At 43.9% G+C, this 27119-nt stretch overlaps 1 protein-coding gene across 4 annotated transcripts; it reads right to left on the bottom strand.

Moving 5' to 3' along the window:
• Window positions 1-6176: 6176 nt before the first annotated feature.
• Window positions 6177-13798, bottom strand: DPPA3 (developmental pluripotency associated 3). Of its 4 annotated transcripts, none has more exons than XM_086404251.1 (5): window positions 13615-13798; window positions 12745-12862; window positions 8723-8955; window positions 8308-8349; window positions 6177-6771 (listed from the first exon to the last, which is right to left on the bottom strand). In XM_086404251.1, the coding sequence occupies exons 2-5, from the start codon at window positions 12824-12826 to the stop codon at window positions 6637-6639; spliced, it is 492 nt and encodes a 163-aa protein (XP_086260377.1). In that variant the 5' UTR covers window positions 12827-12862; window positions 13615-13798; the 3' UTR covers window positions 6177-6636. The 4 variants fall into 4 exon arrangements, with proteins under 4 accessions (XP_086260377.1, XP_086260376.1, XP_086260378.1 ...); XM_086404250.1 differs by having other exon boundaries at window positions 12745-12932; window positions 13615-13797; XM_086404252.1 differs by lacking the exon at window positions 13615-13798 and having other exon boundaries at window positions 8810-8955; window positions 12745-13290.
• Between the last annotated feature and the right edge of the window lie 13321 nt (window positions 13799-27119).

Here is a 27119-nt window from a genome sequence, read left to right as displayed (position 1 = left end):
ATCACAAAATACAGGACTCTTTTAGAGATCGTGGATTCGGAAATCAGGCCATGTTAAATCCTTTCACGAGGATCCTTTGGAAGGCAGTGAGGCAGAGGGATCGCCTCTCCCTCCCAGCCTCCATACTTTTACCAGAATGTTCTGAAGCATTTATTTGGAAGGGGAAAAAAAAGACTGTTCAAAGCAGGCCCGAACCTCCTGGGTTCCGCTGCTGGAATAAAGTAGGACGGGGAATCTCTATTTTGTTGGTTTTGGGAAGTGCTGTGTGCTACGCTTAGTCGTTCAGTCATGTCTGACTCTTTGCGACCCCATGGACTATAGCCCTGCAGGCTCCTCTGTCCATGGGGATTCTCAAGGCAAGAATACTGGAGTGGATTGCCATGCTCTCCTCCAGGGTATCTTTCCCACCCAGGGGTGGAACCCAGCTCTCCCCCATTGCAGGTGCATTCTTTACTGTCTGAGTCACCAGGGAAACCCTTTGGGAAGTGAGGCCGATGTTGGGGGCCGGCATGAGGCACTCCGTCCATGGCAAATGTCATGAGGAAGGAGGCTCGACATACGCAAAGGCAGGATCAAGCCTCAGGAGTCCCCCTGGAAATCCTCGAGCATCTACCCCCATAACCAGAGCCTGCCTACTTTACTACTTTGTGCTCTCACCTACACCTCTGACTTTACGGGGGGCTGTCCCCCACCACCTCTTTCGGAGAAGGAGTTAACTTAGAGCTCCAGTTAATAAAAACTCCTGGGCATGACAAGAGTGTTTTAACCTATAAACTCCTCTGAAGGTTCTCTAGCCTGCCTGACAGGCTTGTCCGGCCACATGTGATTGCTCACAGCCTCCCAACCGTGAGAGGCACGAGATGCTTTAAACCTTCTAAAAACAGGTTCCTTAGAAAAGTTAGAAAACCATTAGTATAAGTATAGTGGGCTGATTAGAAATTGTATTGGTAAAGGGTTTTTCATTTGTTGAGCCAATGTTTGTTGCTAAGACTCCACATCCCCTGCCCTTACACACATTAATGAATATATAGAAGAAATAAGTATTAACCTTTGATATTAATCACGTTAGACCTTAGGCTAAGTAAATTCTTTCCTTAACTAAAACCCACTACACCCTCACCCTGTAGGAATGTAACTTTATTTGGGTGGCGTCTGTTTTAAGAATAATCACCCTTGGAGAAAAAAGTGTTCTGGTTGACTGACCACTGTCACAAGGAGAGGGTCATAAATTGTCAGCAGGCCCCTTGGCCAGAAGATGATGTAACACCCTTAAGACCTCTGTATACATTTGTATGCAGCACCTGACTTTAATAAAAGTCAGGACTGCTGTCCCCACATGACTTTTGTATAACATCTCAGTGTATAAAAATAGACTCTGGAAAATAAAGAATTGGGATCAGTTCCTCGAAAGACTGGTCTCCCCATGTCACTCTCTCTCTCACTCTGGCTGAGTCTCCATCTGGCGCGCGGAACCCGCCATGCTTACTAATTTTGCCTGGGCTTCTAAGATCTGACCGGGGAGGCCTCAGTGTCTCCTCTCCTTCGGGAGAATGGAAGGATGCCTGCGGCCTACGTAAGTGGTGCAAGCTTCTTGTCTTGAAGTTTTATTGGTCTCCCGCGTAAACCAAGCTACTCAACCTCTTTTCTCCACTGAATTTTCCTACTGAGCTATCCTCATTCTATTACTCTTTACATCTCTAATTAATGTCTAATTGAAGCTATTGTATCCTGATCCTCGCCGAAGCTGTCTCCCCTTCGAACACCCTGGATCAGCTGGGGCTGGACCCCGGCAGGCCATGATTAAATGGTGTCCTTCTTAATGTATGTCTCTGGAGGCATTTCTCTTGCACCATTCAGTTCAGTTCAGTTCAGTCGTTCAGTCGTGTCCGATTCTTTGCAACCCCAAGAACTGCAGCACACCAGGCCTCCCTGTCCATCACCAACTCCCAGAGTTCACTCAAGCTCACGTCCATTGAGTTGGTGATCCCATCCAGCCATCTCATCCTCTGTTGTCCCCTTTTCCTCCTGCCTCCAATCCCTCCCAGCATCAGTCTTTTCCAATGAGTCAACTCTTCACATGAGGTGGCCAAAGTACTGGAGTTTCAGCTTCAGCATCAGTCCTTCCAAAGAACACCCAGAACTGGTCCCCTTTAGAATGGACTGGTTGGATCTCCTTGTAGTCCAAGGGACTCTCAAGAGTCTTCTCCATCACCACAGTTCAAAAGCATCAATGCTTTGGCACTCAGCTGGACTGGCACAAGCAAAAAATTTTCCTATTAAAAAAGTAACAGACATTCGTATGGTTGATTCATGTTGATGTTTGGCAGAAACCAACCCAATTCTGTAAAGCAACTATGTTTCAATTAAAAAAATAAATTCAAAATTAAAAAAATAAAAACAAAAAAGGAACAGACATTGCCTCTCAATATATGTAAATGATGCTTGTAGGACTACATGCCTTTTAGAGGCATCATGGGAACCTCAGAGAAACTGCAGAGACCCTGCCAGGCATATCCAAAGTAGCTCCCAAGCTTCAGAGTGCATCACAGTCACCTGGAGGGCTTATTAAAATACTGACTGCTGGTGTCAGCTATAAATTGGCACTTGCCATTGGCATTTGCCATCCACTGCTATGAGGATTCGGAGAAGGCAATGGCACCCTACTCCAGTACTCTTGCCTGGAAAATCCTATTGACGGAGGAGCCTGGTAAGCGGCAGTCCATGGGGTCATGAAGAGTCGGATACGCCTGAGCGACTTCTCTTTCACGCATTGGAGAAGGAAATAGCAACCCACTCCAGTGTTCTTGCCTGGAGGATCCCAGGGACAGGGGAGCCTGTTGGGCTTCTGTCTCTGGGGTCGCACAGAGTCAGACACGACTGAAGTGACTTAGCAGCAGCTATGAGGATTAAATCAAGGGATGCTAAAGCTGCTGATCGTTACCACCCTCTGAAAGGAGTTCAGGGTGGAGAGCAGAAATGAGGCCCTCTGTCCTCGAGGGTGGGCAGGAATTGGCGTGAACAGGTCTTCAGACAGATATTTTCAGGACCTGATTTTATGAGCCCAATAGATAGAAGAGCGATCTTCTATTGCCTCATATCTAGAAAAGCACTAAAATCCTTCATAGCAATGACTAATCCTGTGACTAGCAGGAAACTTCTGCAAAAAAATATGTGCCTGATTGCATGAACTCCCCCTTCACCAAAATCATGTATATATTGACCTTCCCCCTGTCTCAGCAGTTCCTCAGAGCTATCTGAGGTATTGTCTCCCATACTGTAGTCCTCATATTGCCCCAAATAAAACTTAACTTGCAGTTCTCACATTGTGCTTCTTTTAAAAGTCGACACTGGGCTCCACTGACCTAGTGGTTGGGGATGGAGCACAGAGTTTATCTGTCTGAGAAGTTTCCAAGTGAGGGATACTGCCTGTCCAGTAACTTCTGCTGACCCACAGAGTTGCACCACCCACTTCTAACTGTAAAGGATGCCTCCCAGAGTCAAGTAAGATTATGCAGTTGTATTCAGGGTTTCATATGTATTTTGCACTCAGCCTAGTAACCCAGTGTCTTCCCATTACTAAAGCATAACGTTTTCTCAGGAAACTAAATGAAGCTTTTTAGTAAATGAAATGGGGTTTTTTTTTTGTTGTTGTTTTTTAAATCTCTCCTTTCCTCATTCAGACCTTAGACTGAAGCTACTACAAATTTTCTTTTTCCATTGGAAATAGCTCATTGTCATCAGTGGGGTCATCTCTCTATAAAATGATCTCAGGGAGTATTGTAGTAATTCCTCAAACAGAAGTTACCAGTATCTGTAACACCATGCACTTCCACCAGCCTGTATGAAAATACATCATCAGTATTCTGCTTGTAACTAAGGGATGGGGGCAGCTTGGAGGTGGAGAGAAGGGAGGATTGGAACCAAACGACTGTCACCAGAATTTGAGGAGCTGACCATGGTACTTCAGAGAACATCACTAATGTGCCAGACCTTTAAAATCTTTAATTAGATTTGTCTAATTGCAACAAAGTGCTGTGTCTTTTTTGAAACTTTCAAACATAGAAAAACCTCTGTGTGCACTAGGGGTTATAATTCTATGGCTTTCAAACCACAGACAAGCTCTCCAAGGCTCCTTTTCAGGAGCTGAAGGTCAGCTCGCCCAAATAGAATCTTCTAAATAAAGCATGACTCACCAAACAATCAGCCCATCCATTTATACAGCTCCTATTGGGCATAGAAAGTGGTCTGGGAGAGCAAGTGTATGACCAGGGGGCATGTTGTTAGGCTCTTCTGTTACACTGTCTTCTCTAATAAAAGAAAGATAAAGGAAGAAAAAGATACCCAAAAATGCCTGTGTCTGCTCACCAACCTGACACTATTATTAAGTAGGTAGGTTCTTTGAACCACTGCCTTTCTGAGAAAATTTGGAAAATTGGGAGATAGCCTTTGCGGAAGATTTTCCTTAGATGCTGAAGAGGTTCAGAGACAGCTCTTCTTTGTATTATTTATCAGTGTTGAAAAAGAATTTGCATTCCATTCCTCCCATCCCATATGCCTAGCTAACCTCACACTCTGAACATTGGATTTTGAGCAAAAAAAGGTTTCTTACAGGACCAGGCAAGGATATGGGTGGCTTATGGTCTCCAAATCCCTGAGCAGAAGAAACAGATTTTTTTTTTTTAAAGACTAATAATTTTATTTTTCTCTGTGCTGGATCTTCATTGCTGCAAGGGCTTTTCTCTAGTTACAGAAAGCACAGTCTGTCCATCATTACAGTGCTCAGGCTTCTCATCGTGGTGGCTTCTCTTGTTGCGGAGCACAGGCTCCAGAGCTTTTGGGCCTCAGTAGTTGTAGCCTTCCCTGGCGGCTCAGAAGATAATCTGTCTACAATGTAGAAGACCTGGGTTCGATCCCTGGGTCAGGAAGATCCCCTGGAGAAGGGAATGGTAACCCACTCCAGTATTCTTACCTGGAGAATTCCATGGACAGAAGAGCCTAAAGGGCAACAGCCCATTGAGTCCCAAAGAATCAGACACAACTGAGCAAACACTTGCTCTTTTCAGTAATTGGCAGTTAAGAGTCCAGGCTCAGTATTTGTGGCCCACAGGCTTAGTTGCTCTGAGTCATCTGGGATCTTCCTGGACCAAGAATCAAACCTGAGTCTCCTGCATTGGCAAGCAGATTCTTTACCACTGAGCCACCAGGGGAGCCCTGAGCAGTTTTAGAAGCCAGGTGAGGACCTGGGTTCAACCCTCAGTCAGGGAACTAAGATTCCATAAGCAAGGAGGTGCGGTTGGGGGGGAAAAATGCCAGGTGAAGGAGAGGGGTCCCAGCAGTGTTACAGGGATTAACATAATCAGGCTCCAGGGTCTCTGGGGCTCTGTGCTTGTGGTCATCCAGCAGTAACATCTTTCATTTGGTGTGAGGTTCTTTTATATCTGCAAGATAACTCCGGAAATCTGTTGCCTAGGTACTTCAGAGAGGGACTAAATTAGAGGATTGTGGTGACGGGGAAGACTCTGGAGAGGCCCTTGGACTGCAAAGACATCCAACCAGTCAATCCTAAAGGAAACATCCCCGAGTATTCACTGAAAAGACTGCTGCTGAAGCTGAAGCTCCAATACTTTGGCCACCTGATGGGAGCTACTCTCTAGTTTCGGAGTGCATGCTTCTCCTGGTGGTGGCCTCTCTCGTTTCAGAACATGGGCTCTAGGGTGCGGGCTCTAGTAGTTGTGGGTCCTGGGCTCTAGAGCACAGGGTCCAGAGTATGGCACACAGGTTTTAGTTGCTCCAAGGTATGTGGGATCTTGCCGGACCAGGAATCAAACCTGTGTATGTTTTTCATCTGCATTGGCAGGTGGAGTCTTTACTACTGAGCCACCAGGGAAGCACCCCCAATTCTTTAATATCTTTTTACAACATCAACTGGTTAACTTCTTCCAAGAGGATACTATGTACAAACATCAGTGCATCTGTTTGGTAACCTTACCTCAAATGTGTAAACTTTATTCCCAACAGGACAGTATCACAAAATATTAGAATGCCAAAAAAAGAAAAAAAAAATTAGAACACCAGATATATTTACATCCTGAGAACGTGATGGGGGTAAGTATTATTCATTTAATACATAGCTGGCAAAAACAAGTCTAAGATAAGAACAAGGATTTATCTTAAAGTTACTCAAATAAGTCTCAAGTTTTATTAAGATCTTCTATAAACACATCTATTTGCTACTGAAAACTGAAACAGCACATCAAAAAATTTTATTACTATTTAACACACTAATAATGCTCTGGTCAAACCAGCCAATGTTATCTTTACATTCCTTCCCAAGTTAATTTGTTTCAAATTCTTGATATTGAGTTTCAACTTCAGGGTTAAGAAACAGGCAATACCTGAGACTTAATTAGTACTTCATGGTGTCAGATCAAAGTGGAATTAGTGTGTATTCAAGTCATTTCAATTCCAAGCTACATATAGATTCCTCATAAGTTAAAACTGTATTAAGGTAGAAAGAGATGCAAGTGAAAAAGACAAACTTACAATAAATATTATCAAAATATTGGTACAATCTTTCCCAGGCTGCTTCATAATGATCCTAAAATTACCAGCAAGAGAACAGTACAAGAATAAGGTTTATGACTCATTCGATTCCATGGCATAATTACTGTATGTTGTGTTGTAATAATTCTCATAATTATCATCAGAAGGATTTCTCTTAAACTGGCAATAACTACAGGTACACTGGAATCTTCGCACTCTTGATCGAATCTGGAAAAAAGAATGAGATGGATTAACTGGTTAATAATTTGAAATAATAAATTACTTCTACACCCAAGTGATATTAACAAACCACAAATGTAATGTTGGCTGTTAGAACAACCTTTGGAATATGGAACACTAAAAAAAGGTCAAAACCAAAAAACTTTGGGGGGAAAAAACAAATTGAAATGTATGGCTGCCAAAGAATGCTAGATTGTCATTTTGTAATGGCTGCTGATTGTCAATAAATACATTCCTGTACAACTCAGGAAACAGAGCCAATATTTTATAAAGATAAATGTAATAGAACTTTTAATTGTGAACCACTCTGTCTTACACCTGTTAACTTTTTAATATTGTGCATCAACCATACTTCAATTTTAAAAAGGAAATATATATATATAGGAATACATATGCTTCAGTTCTCTGAAGTATTATGAACTCTATCAGTCATGTCTAACTCTTTGTGACCCATAGACTGTAGCCTATCAAGGTCCTCTGTTCATGGGCTTCTCTAGGCAAGAATACTGGAGAAGGTTGCCAATCCCTTCTCCAGGGGATCTTCCTAACCCAGGAATCAAAGTCAGGTCAAATTCAGGGATCGAATTCAGTTCTCTGAATGTCTTAAATGTGAGATACTCAATCATTAGCTAGACACTCTGTGCACAGGTATTCACCCTCTTACTACCTGGTACAGAACATCATGTTTGTGACAGCAGGTGAAAAAGCACAAGCACAACACCGAGAGGGAAACTGAATGGAAACCACAGACTTTAGGTGATGATGATAATGTGTCAGTGTCAGTTCACCACTGCAGCACCCCAGGTGGCTCAGTGGTAAAGAATCTGCCTGCAATGTGGGAGACCTGGGTTTGATCCCTGGGTTGGGAAGATCGTTTGGAGAAGGGAATAGCAACCCACTCCAGTATTTTTGCCTGGGAAATTCAATGGACAGAGGAGCCCGGCAAGCTACCGTCCATGGGGTTGCAAAAGAGTTGGACACAACTGAGTAACTAAACAACAATAATGTAGGTTCACAACTGCGACACCCAACTAGTAGATGCTGACAGCAGAGGAGGCTGAGAATGTGTGGGATCAGTTAAGTAAATTTCAATTGTGCTAGAGACCTAAAACTGGTCTAAATATACATAAAGAGTGTAGCTATAGATGTAGACATATACGGCTTCCCAGGTGGTGCTAGTGGTAAAGAACCCACCTGCCAGTGCGGGAGAAATAAAAGATGCAGGTTAGGGTTGGATCCCTGGGTCAGGAAGATCCCCTGGAGGAGAGGATGGCAACTCACTCTGGTATTCTTGCCTGGAGAATCCCACGGACAGAGGAGCCTGGTGGGCTACAGTCCATAGGGTCTCAAAGAGTTGGACATGACTGAAGTAACTTAGCATACATGCATATATTTTTAAAAACACAAATACGAATGGATTGATCCAGAGTTTCTGAAGATTGAGATAATCCAAGCCAATTTGCCACTGTTCCTCCCCTGCAAACCAGATGCCCACCCACCTGTATAGTAAGACTTTCTACTTACCTCAGTGTCCTCCTGCTGCTGTAGTTGTCTTTGAGAGTCAGACTTTGTGGGAAGAAAAAAAGACATATATTACAAGCTATCAAGCAAAATTCAGATTACTAGTGCCACACATCTAACCTAAGAGGAGTCAGAGACTCTTAAAACCCTAAGTGTCTTTCACACCTGCACTCATGAGTACAGTGTGACTGCTGCTGTTCATCAGTATTTATTTATTTTTTTGTGGCTGAATCCCAGGGCTTTGAGGCCCCTCCCAGGGATAGAACCTGTGCCTCCTGCAGTAGAGTTCGAACCCCTGGGAGTCCTAACCGCTGGACCACCAGGTAATTCCACCACCACCACCACCCTCCCGCCAGTATTTACATCTTGATATCTGTGAGTGCCCAGAGTGGCTCAGTGCTGCCTACCCAGAACTCACACGAGGAATTCCTTTGGCATAGCGAAGTCTGAGAGATTCAATCAGCTTTTGCATCCTGTACCTCCGCTCACTCAACACCGTTCTTACCCCTCTCCGCCTATGGGGTGTTTTCTCACTAGGTAACTGCCCAGTCAGTTGAGATGGGTATTCTGGTAGATATGGCAACTTGATACTAGGGTTGAGAGTCAAGTTACTGAGGTTTGTTGCTAACATTTCAGAGAGTTGAGTGGCAACTGAAAGAAAAAGAAAACAAAGATTGATTAGGGCAAGCTGCAATATCCAGAAGCCACTTAGCTCTCGCCCAAACTAGGTCTGCTCTTAAGCAGCTCACAACAGTGGACAGTGGGAAGTTGCTCAGAGTGAAGACAGACCCTAGATACCACGGGCAGTTAACTAGCATGTGTGTGCCCTTAAGCCTGGTGGAATCCATCATAATGGGAAACACTTTCTTCTCAAAACTTGTTTTGATGCTATTACAAGTAGTTCTGAGTGTTAAGTGTTTTCCCATGGGGTCATATGTATATACGCAATTTATGTATGTGTTTAGGTGTATCTGACTCTTTGCGGCTCCATGGACTGTAGGCCCCATGGGCTCCTCTGCCGTGGAATTTTCCAGGCAAGAATACTGGAGCTGGTTGCCATTTCCTACTTGAGAGTATCTTCCTGACCCAGGGATCGAACCTGCATCTCTTGCATCTCCTGCATTGGAGGTACCTAAGATGATTCCAAGTGGAAAAACATGGAGCTAAATCAGATATTGACAGTTTTCCCATTTTCATTTGTGTGGATGATTTTTAATATGACTGTAGGGACATAAAGCATTAATGCAAGTCAAAATGTTTCACTGTGACAAGTTTCAACAATTCACCTTTATAGCTGCTGCTGCTGCTAAGTCGCTTAAGTCGTATCCGATTCTGTGCGACCCCACACCTATGCAATAGACGAAGAATCCCCAAATGTGATAATCTCTCTCCATCCTTAAGAACTAGTAAGTCACACGGGCTATTACCCATTCCAGTTAAACCAGGCTTTATGCTGTTAAACACTCACTCTTGAGACTTCTCTCAAGAAGTCTCAAGGTGGTACAGTGGTTACCAAAAATCTGGCTACCAATCTTGGGGACACAGGTTCGATCCCTAGCCCAGGAAGATCCCACATGCCACAGAGCACCTAAACCTGTGTACCACAACCACCGAAGCCAGTGTAACTAGAGGCCTGTGCTCTAGAGAAGCCACTGTAATGAGAAGTCCACGCACCACAAGTAGACAATAGCCCCCACTTCCCACAACTAGAGAAAGCCTGAGTGCAGCAATCAAAAATACATGTGAAATAATTCAAAACTATATTAAAGAGTCAGGATCCACTCAAATTACACGGACTTGTGCAAATGGAGATTAAGATTCCCAGTTGTGAAATTGTCAGGTACTAAGGCAAATTCAGAAGAGGTGGCCAGAATACACAGGAGAACTGTACAAAAAAAGAGCTTCATGACCCAGATAATCATGATGGTGTGATCACTCACCTAGAGCCAGACACCCTGGAATATGAAGTCAAGCGGGCCTTAGAAAGCATCACCAGGAACAAAGCTAATGGAGGTGATGGAATTCCAGTTGAGCTATTTCAAATCCTGAAAGATGATGCTGTGAAAGTGCTGCACTCAATATGCCAGCAAATTTGGAAAACTCAGCAGTGGCCATAGGACTGGAAAAGGTCAGTTTTCATTCCCATCTCAAAGAAGGGCAATGCCAAGAATGCTCAAACTACTGCACAATTGCACTCATCTCACATGCTAGTAAAGTAATGCTCAAAATTCTCCAAGCCAGGCTTCAGCAGTATGTGAACCGTGAACTTCCAGATGTTCAAGCTGGTTTTAGAAAAGGCAGAGGAACCAGAGATCAAATTGCCAACATCCGCTGGATCATGGAAAAAGCAGAGTTCCAGAAAAGCATCTATTTCTGCTTTATTGAGTATGCCAAAACCTTTGACTGTGTGGATCACAATAAACTGTGGAAAATTCTGAAAGAGATGGGAATACCAGACCACCTGATCTGCCTCTTGAGAAACCTATATGCAGGTCAGGAAGTAACAGTTAGAACTGGAAATGGAACAACAGACTGGTTCCAAAGAGGAAAAGGAGTACATCAAGGCTGTATATTGTCACCCTGCTTATTTAACTTTTATACAGAGTACATCATGAGAAACGCAGGGCTGGAAGAAGCAGAAGCTGGAATCAAGATTGCCAGGAGAAATATCAGTAACCTCAGATATGCAGATGACACCACCCTTCTGGCAGAAAGTGAAGAAGAACCAAAGAGCCTCTTAATGAAAGTGAAAGAAGAGAGTGAAAAAGTTGGCTTAAAGCTCAACATTCAGAAAACGAAGATCATGGCATCCGGTCCCATCACTTCTTGGGAAATAGATGGGGAAACAGTGGAAACTGTGTCAGACTTTATTTTTCTGGGCTCCAATATCACTGCAGATGGTGACTGAAGCCATGAAATTAAAAGACACTTACTCCTTGGAAGGAAAGTTATGACCAACCTAGACAGAATATTAAAAAGCAGAGACATTACTTTGCCAACAAAGGTCCATCTAGTCAAGGCTATGGTTTTTCCAGTGGTCATGTATGGATGTGATAGTTGGACTGTGAAGAAAGCTGAGCGCCAAAGAATTGATGCTTTTGAACTGTGGTGTTGGAGAAGATTCTTGAGAGTCCTTTGGACTACAAGGAGATCCAACCAGTCCATCCTAAAGGAGATCAGTCCTGGGTGTTCACTGGAAGGACTGATGTTAAAGCTGAAACTCCAATACTTTGGCCACCGCACGCAAAGAGTTGACTCATTGGAAAAGATGCTGATGCTGGGAGGGAGGAGGAGAAGGGGATGACAGAGGATGAGATGGTTGGATGGCATCACCAACTCGATGGACATGAGTTTGAGTGAACTCCGGGAGTTGGTGATGGACAGGGAGGCCTGGCATGCTGCGATTCATGTGGTCGTAGAGTCAGACATGACTGAGCGACTGAACTGAACTGAACTGAAGGCAAATTCAAGAAAAGAGAAAGGCTGGCTATATTATATAGATATTATCTTCATTAATTTTTTTCCCCTTTGTATATACTGATTTCAAGATGCAGGGGAGGCAGAGGGTAGAATAGATGCCAGCAGGATCCACCCAGCTTCCTGGGCTGCCCAGAGGGTGTTGGTTGGCTCCACATCATCTGTGCACCACCACCCTACAGCATCCATCCCCATCCGAAGTCAGGATAAAGTGAAAGAAAGTGAAGTCGCTCAGTCGTGTACAATTCTTTGGGACCCTATGGACTGTAGCCTACCAGGCTCCTCTGTCCATGGGATTTTCCAGGCAAGAATACTGGAGTGGGTTGCTATTTCCTTCTCCAGAGGATCTCCAAAACCTAGGGATCGAACCTGGGCCTCCCATATTGCAGGTAGAGGCTTTACCCTCTGAGCCACCAGGGAAGTTAGGGTAAGAAGCGTTCAAATCCAGTGAGTAGGTCTGGGAGGCCAAGGCTGGGATCCTGTGAGGCTCCAAGGAGAGATTTTTAAAACTCGTGATTGGAATATAATGCTGGTGAAAATACTAATCGCTGGGACATCTCTGGTGGTCCAGGTTCCATCTCTGATCAGGGAACTAGAGCCTACTTGCCACAGTTAAAGACTTGGCACAGCTAAACAAAATTAAAAAAAATTTTTTTTAAAGTACAAATTTCATAAGATGCTATTTGCCCTGGTCTAGGAGAACTCTGATTGCATGTTCAGATGTCCTTAGAAGACTGACAGATTCCTGAGCATAGAAAGCAAACAATACAGTTCCCACTTTTCTCCTGTTAATCTGGCTTTTTTTTTTTTTTTTAAACAGGAGGGCCCTACACTCCCTGGCCACCCTCTCCTCCAAGAAGATTTACTTAACTGCATTTCTCTGTAAAAGACTGAAGTAAGTAAAACAGAAGGAAAGGTAGGCTCTTAACCTTCCCTACCCAGCCCCCTCTCTCCCCAGCTCACCCTGCATTGCCTGGGAAGCATCATCGATGGATGTTTTCAGAGACTCTAGGGTCCAGGTTGGGTTATCTTCTGATGAATCCATCGGAAGTCTAGTCACAGCTTGAAGCTTCTCCTAGATCTTTGGGTGCCAGGGGAAGGTGATGCTGTAGGCTTAAACTGCTCCAAAAAAGCCTGGAAGAACTATAGAGCTAAGAAAGAGGGGGAAAAAACCCAGGCTGACACGCCATGGTGAGAGAGTAAAAGTCTCCTGTTTCCTCTTAAAAACAACAGATAAGCCAATCAGCCAGCCTATTTTAATGTAAATGCTAATGAGTAAAAGGATAAGGTGAATGGGCGTAGTCCTATTAGGGGACTAACAGGAGAGAGTAATAATGCCCTCTGTCAAGTAGGGTAGAGATTTTATAAGGCGCCTCTGTGGTTGTGTCTTCCTGAGGTTGCCTGAAAAATCCATTTCTTTCAAACTCTGCTTGTAGATATGGCTGCTGGTTTGTGAACTGGGCTTAAAGTGCTAGAGTTCAAGGAGGAGACGGCAGTTTCCCTCTGACTATAAATTAACTCCCAATTAACAGCAGGTTTTCTTTGCCTGACTCATCTGAAACCTTTGGATGCTAGTAAGGGAAAAGAGGAAAAAAGGGTCTGTTATACGCAGTGTAATAGATTGATATTTTATGAATGTGTATTTTGGATCTGTAATTTTAATTTCTTTTTTAGACTATCAATTCCATTGCCTCTTTTTGATTTCTGGAGCAGCTGAAATTAAGTTTATAAATTGGTACCCTCCACCCCCCAAAATAAATTTGTATTGAATTCTGGCAAAGAGCCCTAACATTAACTGCTGACTACGGGGTAGAAGATCCCCGGCTGCCCTACCTTTTGGTTATTCATTATTCATCTCCTCTTCAGTATCCAACCTCCTCATCCCTCCGTAGCAGGAAACTATGAAGAAATACCAAAAGCAGTCTTGTTTGTTTTTAGCAAAAAGCATAAGTTGACATTTGGGTCAATGACTGCTTTTGTAGGGGATGAAGAGTAGCCATAGATGGGTGTCAGGTCACAATGCTTTGTTTAAATAGTTCTCAAAGGTGTGCCCTGTAGACAGGCAACATCAGAGGCACCTGGTGACTTGTTAGTTATGATTAGAAATGGTTGAGCTCCAACCCAGACCTACTGAATCAAAGACGGGCCAAGTGTGCGTGCGTGCTAAGTTGCCTCAGTCCTGTCCAACTCTGTGCGACCCCATGGACTATAGCCCCACCAGGCTCCTCTGTCCATGGGATGCTCCAGGCAAGGATACTGGAGTGGGTTGCCATTCTCTTCTCCAGGTCTTCCCAATCCAGGGATCGAGCCAGGGTCTCTTATGTTTCCTGCATTGGCAGGCACGTTCTTCACCACTAGCACCACTTGGGAAGCCCTTGGGGCCCAGCAGTTCTTGTTTTAACAAGCATGCCCCTCCCCACATGATTCCATCTGTGCTCAAATGGTAGTGGGTTCTTGGTGCTCCCAAGGGCAAGTTCTACTCCTGTGATTCTGCTCTCAGCTGTATCCCCTTTGGGACAGGTGACCCCTCCTACAGCAGTCTCAGAGAGCCCTTGAAGAAGTGAGGGCAAAAATCAGATTGCAGGAGTCTTTAATCTTTAAGATTAAGACGTGAGTTGATGAAAAAGGCCTACATAAATCCTCACTCAAGAAATCCAAGTTTAAGAGAAGGGTGTTTTTGTTGTTCAGTCACTAAGTTGTATCCGATTCTTTGCGACCCTCATGGACTGTAGCACCCCAGGCTTCCCTGTCTTTCACTATCTCCCAGACTTTGCTCAAACTCATGTTCAGCTCATCCTTTGCCACCCCCTTCTCCTCCTGCCCTCAACCTTTCCCAGAAAGTTGAGACATTGCTATACTTAGAAATGGATAACCAACAAGGACCTACTATATAGCACAGGGGACTCTGCCCTGTGTTATGTAGTAGCCTGGATGGGAGGGGAGAATGGACACATGTACATGTATGGCTGAGTTGCTCTGCTGTGCCCCCTGGAACTGTCACAACATTGTTAATTGACTATACTCCAACATGAAATAAAAAGTTAAAAACAAAAAAAACAGTTGCGAGAACCAGGGCTGGAGAGAAGCATGGGACATAGATAATGGTGGAGTTTTGCTTTTTCAAACTTGATAGAAATTGAGTCCCAAGCAACAGAAGATAAAAATAATGAGAGATAGGAGAGTTCAGAAAATGCACACCCTAAATATGTATACAAAGACTGGATAAAAATTTCTAAAAATTGTAATACCCTTTTAGCTGCCTTTTATTAGTTAACATCTTTATAGTATGATGAGATAAAAAACCAAATGACATGAAGCAACTAGAAAAAAGACTATAAAAGAACTCATAATGAAAACTACCACTGATTTCTCCAGAGATAAAAAAAATCATATAATATTTTTTTTCCCTAGGAGGACATAATATTTTTGAAACAAACAAGATGCTCCTTTAATAAAGGAGAATTCAAGAGAGCAAAATAAAATAAAATAACCATCTGGAATTTAGACGTTTGATAGCTGAAACATGAAGAGAAGGGTTTGAAGAGAATTCAAAGCTATCCCCTTATAGTAAGTAAAGCAAAACCATAAGCAGATGTAAAATGCTGATAGAAGAGAAAATGTTAAAAAGTGAGACTTTAAGATCAGGAAATATGATGGCTTCAGATCCTTCAACAACACCAGATGCTAGGAGATAATGGAACCATATCTTTCAAATTCTGAAGGAAAATTATTTCCAACCTAGAATCCTGTTTTCAGCCAAGTTATTGGCTGAAATAAAAAATACATGTACACACTTGAGCAAATGTGGAACATTTTGGGCTTCCCAGTGGCTCAGCATTAAAGAATCCGCCTGCAATGCAGGAGCTGCAGAAGACACAGGTTTGATCCCTGATTTGGGAAGATCCCCTAGAGGAGGTCATGGCAACTCACTCCAGTGCTCTTGCCTGGAGAATCCCATGGACTGAGGTGCCTGGCGGGCTACAGTTCATGGGGTCACAAAGAGTCTGACACGACTTAGTGACTGAGCACACGAACTAGTAGTTAAGATTCTGCACATCCACTGCAGAGGCACTGGTTTGGTTCCTGGTCTAAGAACTAAGATCAGGCTTGGTGCGGCAAAAAAGAAAAGTCAGGGATGGGAGAAAGAAACAAAATACCAGTATATTTATTTATTTTACCATATCTTTTATTTTATTTATTCACTTGACAGCACCGAATGAATTAGGTCTTAGTTGCAGTTTGTGAATGCTTAGTGCTTAGTTGCTGTGTCTGGGATCTAGTTCCCTGACCAGGGATGGAACCCAGCACCCTGCTTTGGGAGTCTTGGCCACTGGACCACCAGGGAAGATGGAAACTGATGATATCGAAATCTTGGCTCCACTTTCTCTCTTATGTATTGAGCCCACCTTTTTCCTCCAGTTGAAGGATTCTTTTTTTTTTTTCCATTCATCTGTGTAGCCTGGTTTCAGGAGAGGTAGAGAGCCGCAGGCAAAAGAACCATTTTGCCCTCAGGGAACAGACAACAAATGGTGGATCCAAAATACAGGGTGGGGTAGAGAAAAGTATTCCAAAGGGAGGTGTGGCTTAGTAAGGGAGAGAGGAGGGTCACAGTTGGGGAAAACACTCCCAAACAGACGTCCTGCCTGCGAAGTCGCTTCAGTCGTGGCAGACCCATTGATTGTAGTCTTCTAAGCTCCTCTGTCCATGGAATTCCCCAGGCAAGAATGCTGGAGTGGGTTGCCATGCTCTCCTCCAGGGGATCTTCCCAACCCAGGGAATGAACATGTGTCTCCTGCATCTCTTGCATTGGCAAGAGATCTTTACTGTCCAGGATCTTTACCCCTCCTCAGTCATGTCTGACTCCCCATGAATTGCACCAGGCCAGGCTTTCCTGTCCTTCACCATCTCCCAGAGCTTGCTCAAACTCATGTCCATTGAGTTGGTGATGACATCCAACCATCTCTTCCTCTTTCCTCCCCTTCTCCTCCTGCCTTTAATCTTTCCCAGCATCAGGGTCTTTTCTAAGAAGTCGTCTTTTCGCATCAGGTAGCCAAAGTATTAGAGCTTCAGCTTCATCGTCAATCCTTCCAATGACTGACTGGTTTGATCTTGCTGCCCAGAGAACTCTCAAGAGTCTTCTCCAGCATTACAGTTCAAAAACGTCAATTCTTCACTGCTCAGCCTTCTTTATGGTCCAACTCTCACATCCATACATGACTACTGGAAAAACTATAGCTTTGACTAGATGGACCTTTGTTGGCAAAGTAATGTCTCTGCTTTTTAATACGCTGTCTAGGTTTGTCATAGCTTTCCTTCCAAGGAGCAAGCATCTTTTACTTTCATGGCTGCAGTCACCATCTGCAGTGATTTTGGAGCCCAAGAAAATAGTCTCTCACTGTTTTCACTACCGCCATCCAGTTCATAAATTACTGCACTCTCTCTGGTGGTACCTGGCCCCACCCCGTGTTTCCCCCCCACCCCTGTCCATGGTCAGTGTTCCTTGCCCCCATTGGCCCACCTGGTCCCTAAGCTCCCTGTGGGTTCTTTCTCCCTCTCCACCAGTGCTTCATGTATCGAAGCCTGTCCTCACCAGTCTTAGGAGGCATCCACCCTGGATCCAGGCTGCTGTGGCCCTGGGGTGGGGTGGGGCTCCAAGGTGGGCACCAGGTACCTACGGGACCTTGGAGGACGCCATTGACAGCAGAACCACGGTGCTGTGGCCCAGGAATGCCACTCACTTTGCCCCTGCTTGACCCCTATGCCCACATGTGCCTGCCTTTCCCTTGTTGTTGTTTAGTCGCTCAGTCGTGACCGACTCTGTGACACCATGGACTGCTGTACACAAGGTTTCCCTGTCCTTCACCATCTCCCGGAGTTTGCTCAAACTCTTGCCCATTGAGTCAGTGATGCCATCCAATCTCTGTAGTCCTCTTCTACTCATGCCTTCAACCTTTCTTGGCCTCAGGGTCTTTTCCAGTGAGTCCACTCTTCTCATCAGGTGGCCAAAGTATTGGAACTTTAGCTTCAGCATCAATCCTTCCAATGAATATTCAGGGTTGATTTTCTTTAGGATTGACTGGTTTGATCTCCTTGCAGGCCAACGGATTCCCAAGAGTCTTCTCCAGCACCACAGTTGAAAAGCATCAATTCTTTGGTGTTCAGCCATTTTTATTGTCCAGCTCTCACATCCATACATGACTACTGGGAAAAACCATCAGTCCAGTTCAATTCAGTCGCTCAGTTGTGTCTTTGCGACCCCATGAATTGCAGCACGCCAGGCCTCCCTGTCCATCACCAACTCCCGGAGTTCACTCAGACTCACGTCCATCGAGTCAGTGATGCCATCCAGCCATCTCATCCTCTGTCATCCCCTTCTCCTCCTGCCCCCAATCCCTCCCAGCATCAGAGTCTTTTCCAATAAGTCAACTCTTCCCATGAGGTGGCCAAAGTACTGGAGTTTCAGCTGTAGCATCATTCCTTCCAAAGAAATCCCAGGACCAATCTCCTTTAGAATGGACTGGTTGGATCTCCTTGCATTCCAAGGGACTCTCAAGAGTTTTCTCCAACACTACAGTTCAAAAGCATCATTCTTCACTGCTCAGCTTTCTTCACAGTCCAACTCTCACATCCATACATGACTACTGGAAAAACCATAGGCTTGACAAGAAGGACCTTTGTTGGCAAAGTAATGTCTCTGCTTTTGAATATGCTATCTAGGTTGGTCATAACTTTCCTTCCAAGGAGTAAGCATCTTTTAATTTCATGGCCGCAATCATCATCTGCAGTGACTTTGGAGCCCCCCAAAATAAAGTCAGCCACTGTTACCACTGTTTCCCCATCTATTTGCCATGAAGTGGTGGGACCAGATGCCATGATCTTAGTATTCTGAATGTTGAGCTTTAAGCCAACTTTTTCACTCTTCTCTTTCACTTTCATCAAGAGGCTTTTTAGTTCCTCTTCACTTTCTGCTATAAGGGTGGTGTCACCTGCATATCTGAGGTTATTGATATTTCTCCCGGCAATCTTGATTCTCCGGGCAATCTTGATTCTTGTGCTTCTTCCAGCCCAGCGTTTCTCATGATGTACTCTGCATATAAGTTAAATAAGCAGGGTGACAATATACAGCCTCGACGTACTCCTTTTCCTATTTGGAACCAGTCTGTTGTTCCATGTCCAGTTCTAACTGTTGCTTCCTGACCTGCATACAGGTTTCTCAAGAGGCAGGTCAGGTGGTCTGGTATTCCCACCTCTTGAAGAATTTTCCACAGTTTATTGTGATCCACACAGTCAAAGGCTTTGGCATAGTCAAGAAAGCAGAAATAGATGTTTCTCTGGAACTCTCTTGCTATCAGTTCAGTTCAATTCAGTTCAGTCACTCAGTCATGTCCCATTCTTTGTGACCCCATGAATCGCAGCAAGCCAGGCCTTCTGGTCCATCACCAACTCCCAGAGTTCACTCAGACTCACGTCCATCGAGTCAGTGATGCCATCCAGCCATCTCATCCTCTGTCGTCCCCTTCTCCTCCTGCCCCCAGTCCCTCCCAGCATCATGAACCTTTGTAGGCAAAGTAATGGATCTTCTTTTTAATATGTCTGTCTAGGTTTGTTATAGCATTTCCCTGGATGCACCTTATTTCTTGAAATTTCAGAATGAGGAACCAGTACTCCCAAGGGGTATAAATTAGGGGTTTCGGACTAAGATACACACTATTATGTATAAAGTAGATAAGTAGCAAGGCTATACTGTACACCACAGGCAACTTGGTATCTTGAACTCTACTTCAGTTCAGTTCAGTTCAGTTCAGTCACTCAGTTGTGTCCAACTCTTTGCAACCGAATGAATTGCAGCACACCAGGCCTCCCTGTCCATCACCAATTCCTGGAGTTCACTCAAACTCATGTCCATCGAGATGGCGATGCCATCCAGCCATCTCATCCTCTGTCGTCCCCTTCTCCTCCCTACCCTCAATCTTTCCCAGCATCAGGGTTTTTCAAATGAGTCAGCTCTTTGCATCAGGTGGCCAAAGTACTGGAGTTTCAACTTCAGCATCAGTCCTTCCAATGAACACCCAGGACTGATCTCCTTTAGGATGGACTGGTTGGATCTCCTTGCAGTCCAAGGGACTCTCAAGAGTCTTCTCCAACACCACAGTTCAAAAGCATCAATTCTTTGGTGCTCAGCTTTCTTTATAGTCCAACTCTCATATCCATACATGACTATTGAAGAAACCATAGCCTTGACTAGAAGGACCTTTGTTGACAAAGTAATGTCTCTGCTTTTGAATATGCTATCTAGGTTGGTCATAACTTTCCTTCCAAAGAGTAAGTGTCTTTTAATTTCAGGGCTGCAATCACCATCTGCAGTGATTTTGGAGCCCAAAAAATAAAGTCAGCCACTATTACCACTGTTTCCCCATCTATTTGCCATGAAGTGATGGGACCGGATGCCATGATCTTAGTTTTCTGAATGTTGAGCTTTAAGCCAACTTTTTCACTCTCCTCTTTCACTTTCATCAAGAGGCTCTTTAGTTCTTTTCCCTTTCTGCCATAAGGGTGGTGTCATCTGCATATCTGAGGTTATTGATATTTCTCCCAGCAATCTTGATTCCAGCTTGTGCTTCATCCAGCCCAGTGTTTCTCATGAGGTACTCTTAGTGGAAAACATTTAATGACTTTACAATATGACAGCCTGCTGGTGTTCTCATGTAAAGAGAATTAAGAGTAATCAGCTTCCCAAATTTACATTTGAATAAAGATATTTGGAAATGAGAAATCAATTAGGCCTGTCAGAAGAGATTAGTAAATACTGTCTCATTACCAGGTTTGCTTGAGGATGAGGTGTCCAGAAGGACTTGTTTTCTTTCTTCATAAGATTCCATGGAACTTTCAGTAGGTAATGCTGGTGGGACACCTTGTAAGTTTCCACTGGGCGTTTCAGTTCTGGAAATCCAGTCCAGAGAGCAAAGGAATGCCTTTGTCTTTGTTTCACTGACGGCTTGGGTTTCTCCTTAGCAGAAAGAGAAACCAGAGACAGGATTGTGATCTTTCCTTTGTCTACCCATGAAGAACCTTCTGTTTAGCCCTTTGTTTACTTATGAAAGAAGGTGTCTTTTTTTAATTATTAATATTCATTTACTAGGTCTTATTTGAGGCATGTGGGATGGAACTCAGGCCTCCTGCATTGGTAACTTGAAGGCTTAGCCAATAGATCACCAGAGAAGTCCCAATAAAAAGGGTATCTGATTTGAGAGAGGGGCAGGGGACTTACAGTTGACTCTTATAGTTCTTATTTACTTTGTCTTCCTCCACTAGCCTCTTATGTTCCTTGGAAATGCTGATGGAGGGCCTCAGGCCTGGTACCCACCTCCCAGCCCCTCCACCAGAAGAACGGCATAGGAAGATTAAACATCGGTGCCTTTTAACTCCCCCATAGTGTGGCATCCGGGATGCCAGCTGTCTTCTTGCCTACAGCTGTCTTTCTTTCCTCCATCTTTATCCTCATTTTATAAGCCAGCTATATAATTTGAATGCCTTTTTGAGTTCAATTAGCTTTTATTCCACTTTATTTATAAACCCGAGAAAGAAGCACTAGGTCTCTTGGAATGCAAGTGTTATAGAATTCTAGTGTCAATAAATTGAATACTTTTTTTTCCTTTTGGCCATGTGGTATGGCATGGGGGATCTTAATTCCCCAACCAGGGATTGAACCTGGGTCCTCTGCCTTGGAGGGAAGATTCTTTTTTTTTTTTTTTTTCAATTTTTTTTTTCAATTTTATTTTATTTTTAAACTTTACATAATTGTATTAGTTTTGCCAAATATCAAAATGAATCCGCCACAGGTATAATCATTGGACCACCAGGGAAATTCTCTAATGTCAATACATTGAAATAGAACATTAGGAATTTGAAATAGAGATTGTTTGGAAAAGGTAGGTGAAAATAGAACTTGGAGGTGTTACACTGCATAATACTTGGGGATATTAACCAAGGGGGACTCTAAGTCAGCTCAGAAAACCTGGCCAGAGTTTTGAGCAGTGCCATGTGCCCCTGTTTGAGTTGTTCAAATGACATTCTGCCTCAGTCTCTGTTGCTTAAAAAGGAAATCCAGAGACCAAGCTTTGTTTTTCCTCTGATCTTCCACCTCTAAGGACTGAAAGAACATAAAATAACCCAGTCTCAAAATTAATATATTATATATACGAATAGCAGCTATTTGAAGAAAATGTTAGTCACTCAGTCATGTCACTCACTCTTTTCAACCCCATGGACTGTAACCCACGAGGCTCCTTTGTCCTTGGAATTCTCCAGGCAAGAATACTGGAACAGGTTGCCATTTCCTTCTCCAGGGGATCTTCCTGACTCAGGGATGGAACTTGAGTCTCCTGAACTAAAAGCAGATTCCTTACCATCTGAGCCACCAGGGAAGCCCAACAGCTATTTGGTCCTGTGTAAAGTGTCTATTGAGAACTGTGGGCCACGTCAAGTAGACCTTGATAATCGATCCTGTCAAAAACATCCATGCTGCTAGCATATGCCTGGGTTCAAATAGCCTATAACTTTTATTTATACTTTTTGCTTTTCTGGATTAATATCATGTTTTACTAGTCCAGTAATTGTGTGTGTGTGTGTGTGTGTGTGTGTGTGTGAAAATCGCTCAGTTGTGTCCAACTCATTGTGACCCCATGGACTGTATAGTCCATGGAATTCTCTAGGCCAGAATACTGGAGTGGGTAGCCTTTCCCTTTTCCAGGGGATCTTCCCAACCCAGGGATGGAACCCAGGTTTCCCACATTACAGGCTGATTCTTTACCAACTGAGCTATCAGGGAAGCCCAATTGTTTGTAACTTATTGCAATAATAGTAACCCTTCTTGCCTTGGTAACCTAGCTGGTAGTGGCATAGGGGGATAGGTAGTTGGGTAGGTGTTCAAATCTTGCAGAAGAGTGGGATTTTTAAAAAATTTGTATTTATTTATTTGTCTTTGTTGCTTTACACAAGTTCCTCATTGCGTTGGCTACTCTCATTGCAGAGCATGGTCCCTAAGCTCGTGGACTTCAGTGGTTACTGCACACAGGCTCAGGAGTTGCAGCTCGAGGGCTCTAGAGCACAGGCTCAGTGGTTGTGGCACACAGGCTTAGTTGCTTCATGGCATGTGGAGTCTTCCTGGACTAGGGATCAAACCCGTGCCCCCTGCATTGGCAGGAGGATTCTTATCCACTGCATTACCAGGGAAGTCTGAGAAGAGTGGCATTTATATTAACAATGAGTACCAAGGAAGAGTCCTAAATTAGAGAAATGCACAGAGGATGAAAACTCAAGGATGGGATCTCAAGATGTGTGGTGCATGGCTGGGCATTTGGCTAGATGTGGCTCATTCAATAAGGGCAGAGTTTGAAAGTTTGAAAGGAGAGTTTGGGATTCCCTGGTGGCTCAGACAGTAAAGCATCTGCCCACAATGTGGGAAACCCGGGTTCTATCCCTAGGTTGGGAAGATCCCTTGCAGAAAGAAATGGCAACGTACTCCAGTACTCTTGCCTAGAAAATTCCATGGATGGAGGAGTCTAGTGGGCTACAGTCCATGGGGTCGCAAAGAGTCGGACTTGACTGAGCGACTTCACTTTCTTTCTATCTTTGAAAGAAGGAGCTTGGTGCTGCTGCTGTGTAAAACAGTGGCAAAGGCATTAATGTAGACATTTTACAGCACAGCTCGTAAGTTTGGGAGGAATAAGAATGGATATGGCTCTTCTACCACAAAGATTTAAGGTGTAATAGCTGCCATGAGGGGAATGCTGGACATCTAATTAACTCTCCTGCAATTATCTCATTGCTCAGGGTTGATGGGCAATGTTTCCCTGAGTGGAGGTCCTGTGGAGGTAGGAAGGCAGCAACAAGTGTCTGCCACTGTGTAGAGGTTTTAGTGTGTGTGGTTCCCACACTTACCTGCCAGTAGGTGTGGACAACAGTAGGGATGGGAGAGGGAGTTTATGTACCTTATGGATGCGTGCCTGTGTGTGTGCTCAGTTGCTTTAGTTGTGTCTGACTCTTTTTGACCCTGAAGACTGTAGCCCTCCAGGCTCCTCTGTTTCTGGGGATTCTCCAGGCAAGAATACTGGAGTGGGTTGCCATGCCCTCCTCCAGGGGATCTTCCCAACACAGGGATCAAACCCACGTCTCAACATCTCCTCCATTGGCAGGTGCATTTTTTTACCACTAACATCACCTGGGAAGTCCAGAGCAAAGTTGGTGTATCATAATATCTACTTAATCATTCACTTATGTTGATGTTGTTTAGTCGATAAAGTTGTATCCGACTCTTTTGTGCCTCCAAGGACTGTAGCCTGCCAGGCTCCTCTGCCCATGGGATTTCCCAGGTAAAAATATTGGAGTGGGTAGCCATTTCCTTCTCCAGGGGATCTTCCCAACCCAGCAACAGAGCTGAATAGAATCTCTGGCATTGGCATGTGGGTTCTTTACTACTGAACCACCTGGGAAGCTCATTTATTTCATATGTGTGTGTGTTTGTGTGTGTGCTCAGTCATGTCCAACTCTTTTCAATCACATGCCAGGCTTCTCTGTCTGTGAAATTTTCCAGGCAAGAATATTGGAGTTGGTTGCCATTTCCCACTCACCCAAGTCTTGGGTCTCCTGCATTGGCAGGTGGATTCTTTGCCACTGCAGCACCTGGGAAGCCCTTCATGTATTTTAAAGAGTAAAGAGTCCATCTGTAATACAGGAGACCCGGGTTTGATCCCTGGAAGAAGAAGATCCCTTGGAGAAGGGAATTACAACTCAGTCCAGTATTCTTGCCTGGAAAATTCCAAGGACAGAAGAGCCTGGAGGGCTAATGTCCATGGAGTTGCATAGAGTCGGACACGACTGGGCAACTAACACTTTCACTTCACTTTTCACCTGGGAAGCCCTTCATATATTTCATGCTCATATATAAAAAGTCAAAATATTAAAAAGAATGAGTACACTAGTGCTCAAGTTTGTTTTGATTTTTGTTCCTTTTCCCTCTCCCTTAAAACTTGTAAATACTGCCTCTAGTTTTGAAACAGCAAGATAAACTTGGAGTTCCTGAATCCCAAAAATGGTCAAAGAAGCTAATCCTAAGAGTAAAGGTCATGACCAACATCTTTTCTGTTGTCTTCTGATCCTCTAGGCAAGAATGCAAGAACTTTTAAGGATTTGTTATCTTCATTATCTAAAAATGCAAGACAGGAGAAACATTGTTATCCCAGGCAGTAAAAATGACCCCACCAGTCCTTATCAACTGCAAATTTATAGCCTTGGAAGAATAGAGAACTATTTCTTGTTTTCTTTGCTTGAGGCTCAGACATTAAAGGCAGTCTTAGATCAGATAGACAATTTAGACATTTAAGCATTAATATTTTATTTTCTTTGCCTTTGGATAAACCAGAAAGATCCACAAATGTGTTATCCAGAAGATAAATTATTCACAAATATTTATTTAAAGTTTAAATTGCCAATCGAGCATGTGTTTCTTAATCATAATTTACAAAATATTGAATATAAAATTTTATAAGCTGTATTTTCTTTCACCTAATTTTAATTGGCAAAGTTATTCAGCTGTTTAAGACTTTTTTTTCAATCTGCCCGCCAATGCAAGAGACACAGGTTTAGTCCTGGTAGCGCTCATGCTCCACAACAAGAGAAACTCAGGCACCACAACTAAAGAGGAGCCCCCACTCACTATGAACACATGTGTTAGTCACTCAGCTGTGTCCGACTCTTTGCGACCCCATGGACTGTAGCCCACCAGACTCCTCTGTCCATGAAATTCTCCAAGCAGGAATACTGCAGTGGGTTTCCATTTCCGTCTCCAGGGGATCTTCCCAACCCAGGGTCTCCAAAGTTGCAGGCAGATTCTTTACCATCTAAGCCACCAGGGAGGTCCCCCACTCGCTGCAACATGAGAAAGCCCATGGGCAGCAATGAAAAGACCCAGTGAAGCAAAAAAATGAAAAATTAAATAAATTTTTTAAAAAGTACTTGGATAAATGCCCAAAGATTTACCTGTTTCTTTATTCAACAATTGCATGCATGCTAAGTTGCTTCCCTGGTGGCTCAGACGGTAAAGCGTCTGCCTGTAACGTGGGAGACCGAGGTTCGATCCCTGGGTTGGGAAGATCCCCTGGAGAAGGAAATGGCAATCCACTCCAGTATTCCTGCCTGGAGAATTTCGTGGATTGAGGAACCTGGTAGGCTACAGTCCACGGGGTTGCAAAGAGTCGGACACAACTGAGTGACTTCACTTCACTTCACTTCACTTAAGTTGCTTCAGTCGTGTTGGTCTCTGTGCGACCCTAATGGACTGTAGTCCACCAGGCTCCTCTGTCCATGAGATTCTCCAGGCAAGAATACTGGAGTGGGTTGCCATTTCCTTCTCCAGGGATTCTTCCCAACCCAGGAACTGAACCTCTGTCTCTTACATCTCTTGCATTGGTAGGCGGGTTCTTTACCATTAGTGCCACCTGGCAAGCCCAGTATCTATTATTTGTGTATTGACTGTCTTACCCCAGTAGAATGTAAGTTTGAGGTCAAGGATTTTTATATGTTCACTTATATATCTCAAATGCTTGGGTCTCTGGTGGCTTAAATGGTATAGAATCTGCCTCCAGTATAGGAGACCTGGGTTCAACCCCTGGGTCGGGAAGATCCCCTGAAGGGAATGGTAACCCACTCCAGTATTCATGCCTGGAGAATCCCATGGACTGGAAGAACCTAGAGAGCTACAGCCCATGGGCTCACAAAGAGTCAGTCACAATTAAGCAACTAACACTTTCATCTCAAATGCTCAAGACAGTACCTGCACAAATATTTGTTCAATAGATGAATGAAGTTATTAGTATGTTAGAAGTACGAATGAAGTTATTAGTATGCTATGGACAACATAGAGTAGAGTAAAAGAGAGTGCAAGCTGGGGAACAAGTTAGAAATTACAAGAAAATGATGGGGACTTCCCTGGTGGTCCAGTGGTTAGGAATCCTCCTTCCAGTGGAGGGGAATGTGCAACCAAACAACAATAGGCAACAAGAGGGATTACAGTCAAAGGGGCTTTTAATTCTTCCTCAATTTAAATCTTAGCGAGGTGTCTCTTTGGTGCTACTGGTTAGCACTTTTGACTGTTAACAGAAAGGTTGGTGGTTCGAGCCCACCCAGTGATGCATTCTTTCCCACTTTAGGATGTAGAGGATTTTAGGTTCTCTCTGGACTTCCCTCGTGGTCCAGCTGTTAAGATACCACACTTCCCCTGCAGGTGGCGTGGGTTCCATCCCTGATCAGTGAACTAGGTTCCCATATGCCTCGAGCCCCCA

The sequence above is a fragment of the Bos grunniens genome, chromosome 5 (assembly GCF_055505025.1).
Source record: "Bos grunniens cultivar Pamir isolate PY7600 chromosome 5, Bosgru_T2T1.0, whole genome shotgun sequence".
NCBI lineage: Eukaryota > Metazoa > Chordata > Mammalia > Artiodactyla > Bovidae > Bos > Bos grunniens.
This window is presented reverse-complemented; position numbering and strand designations above follow the sequence as displayed.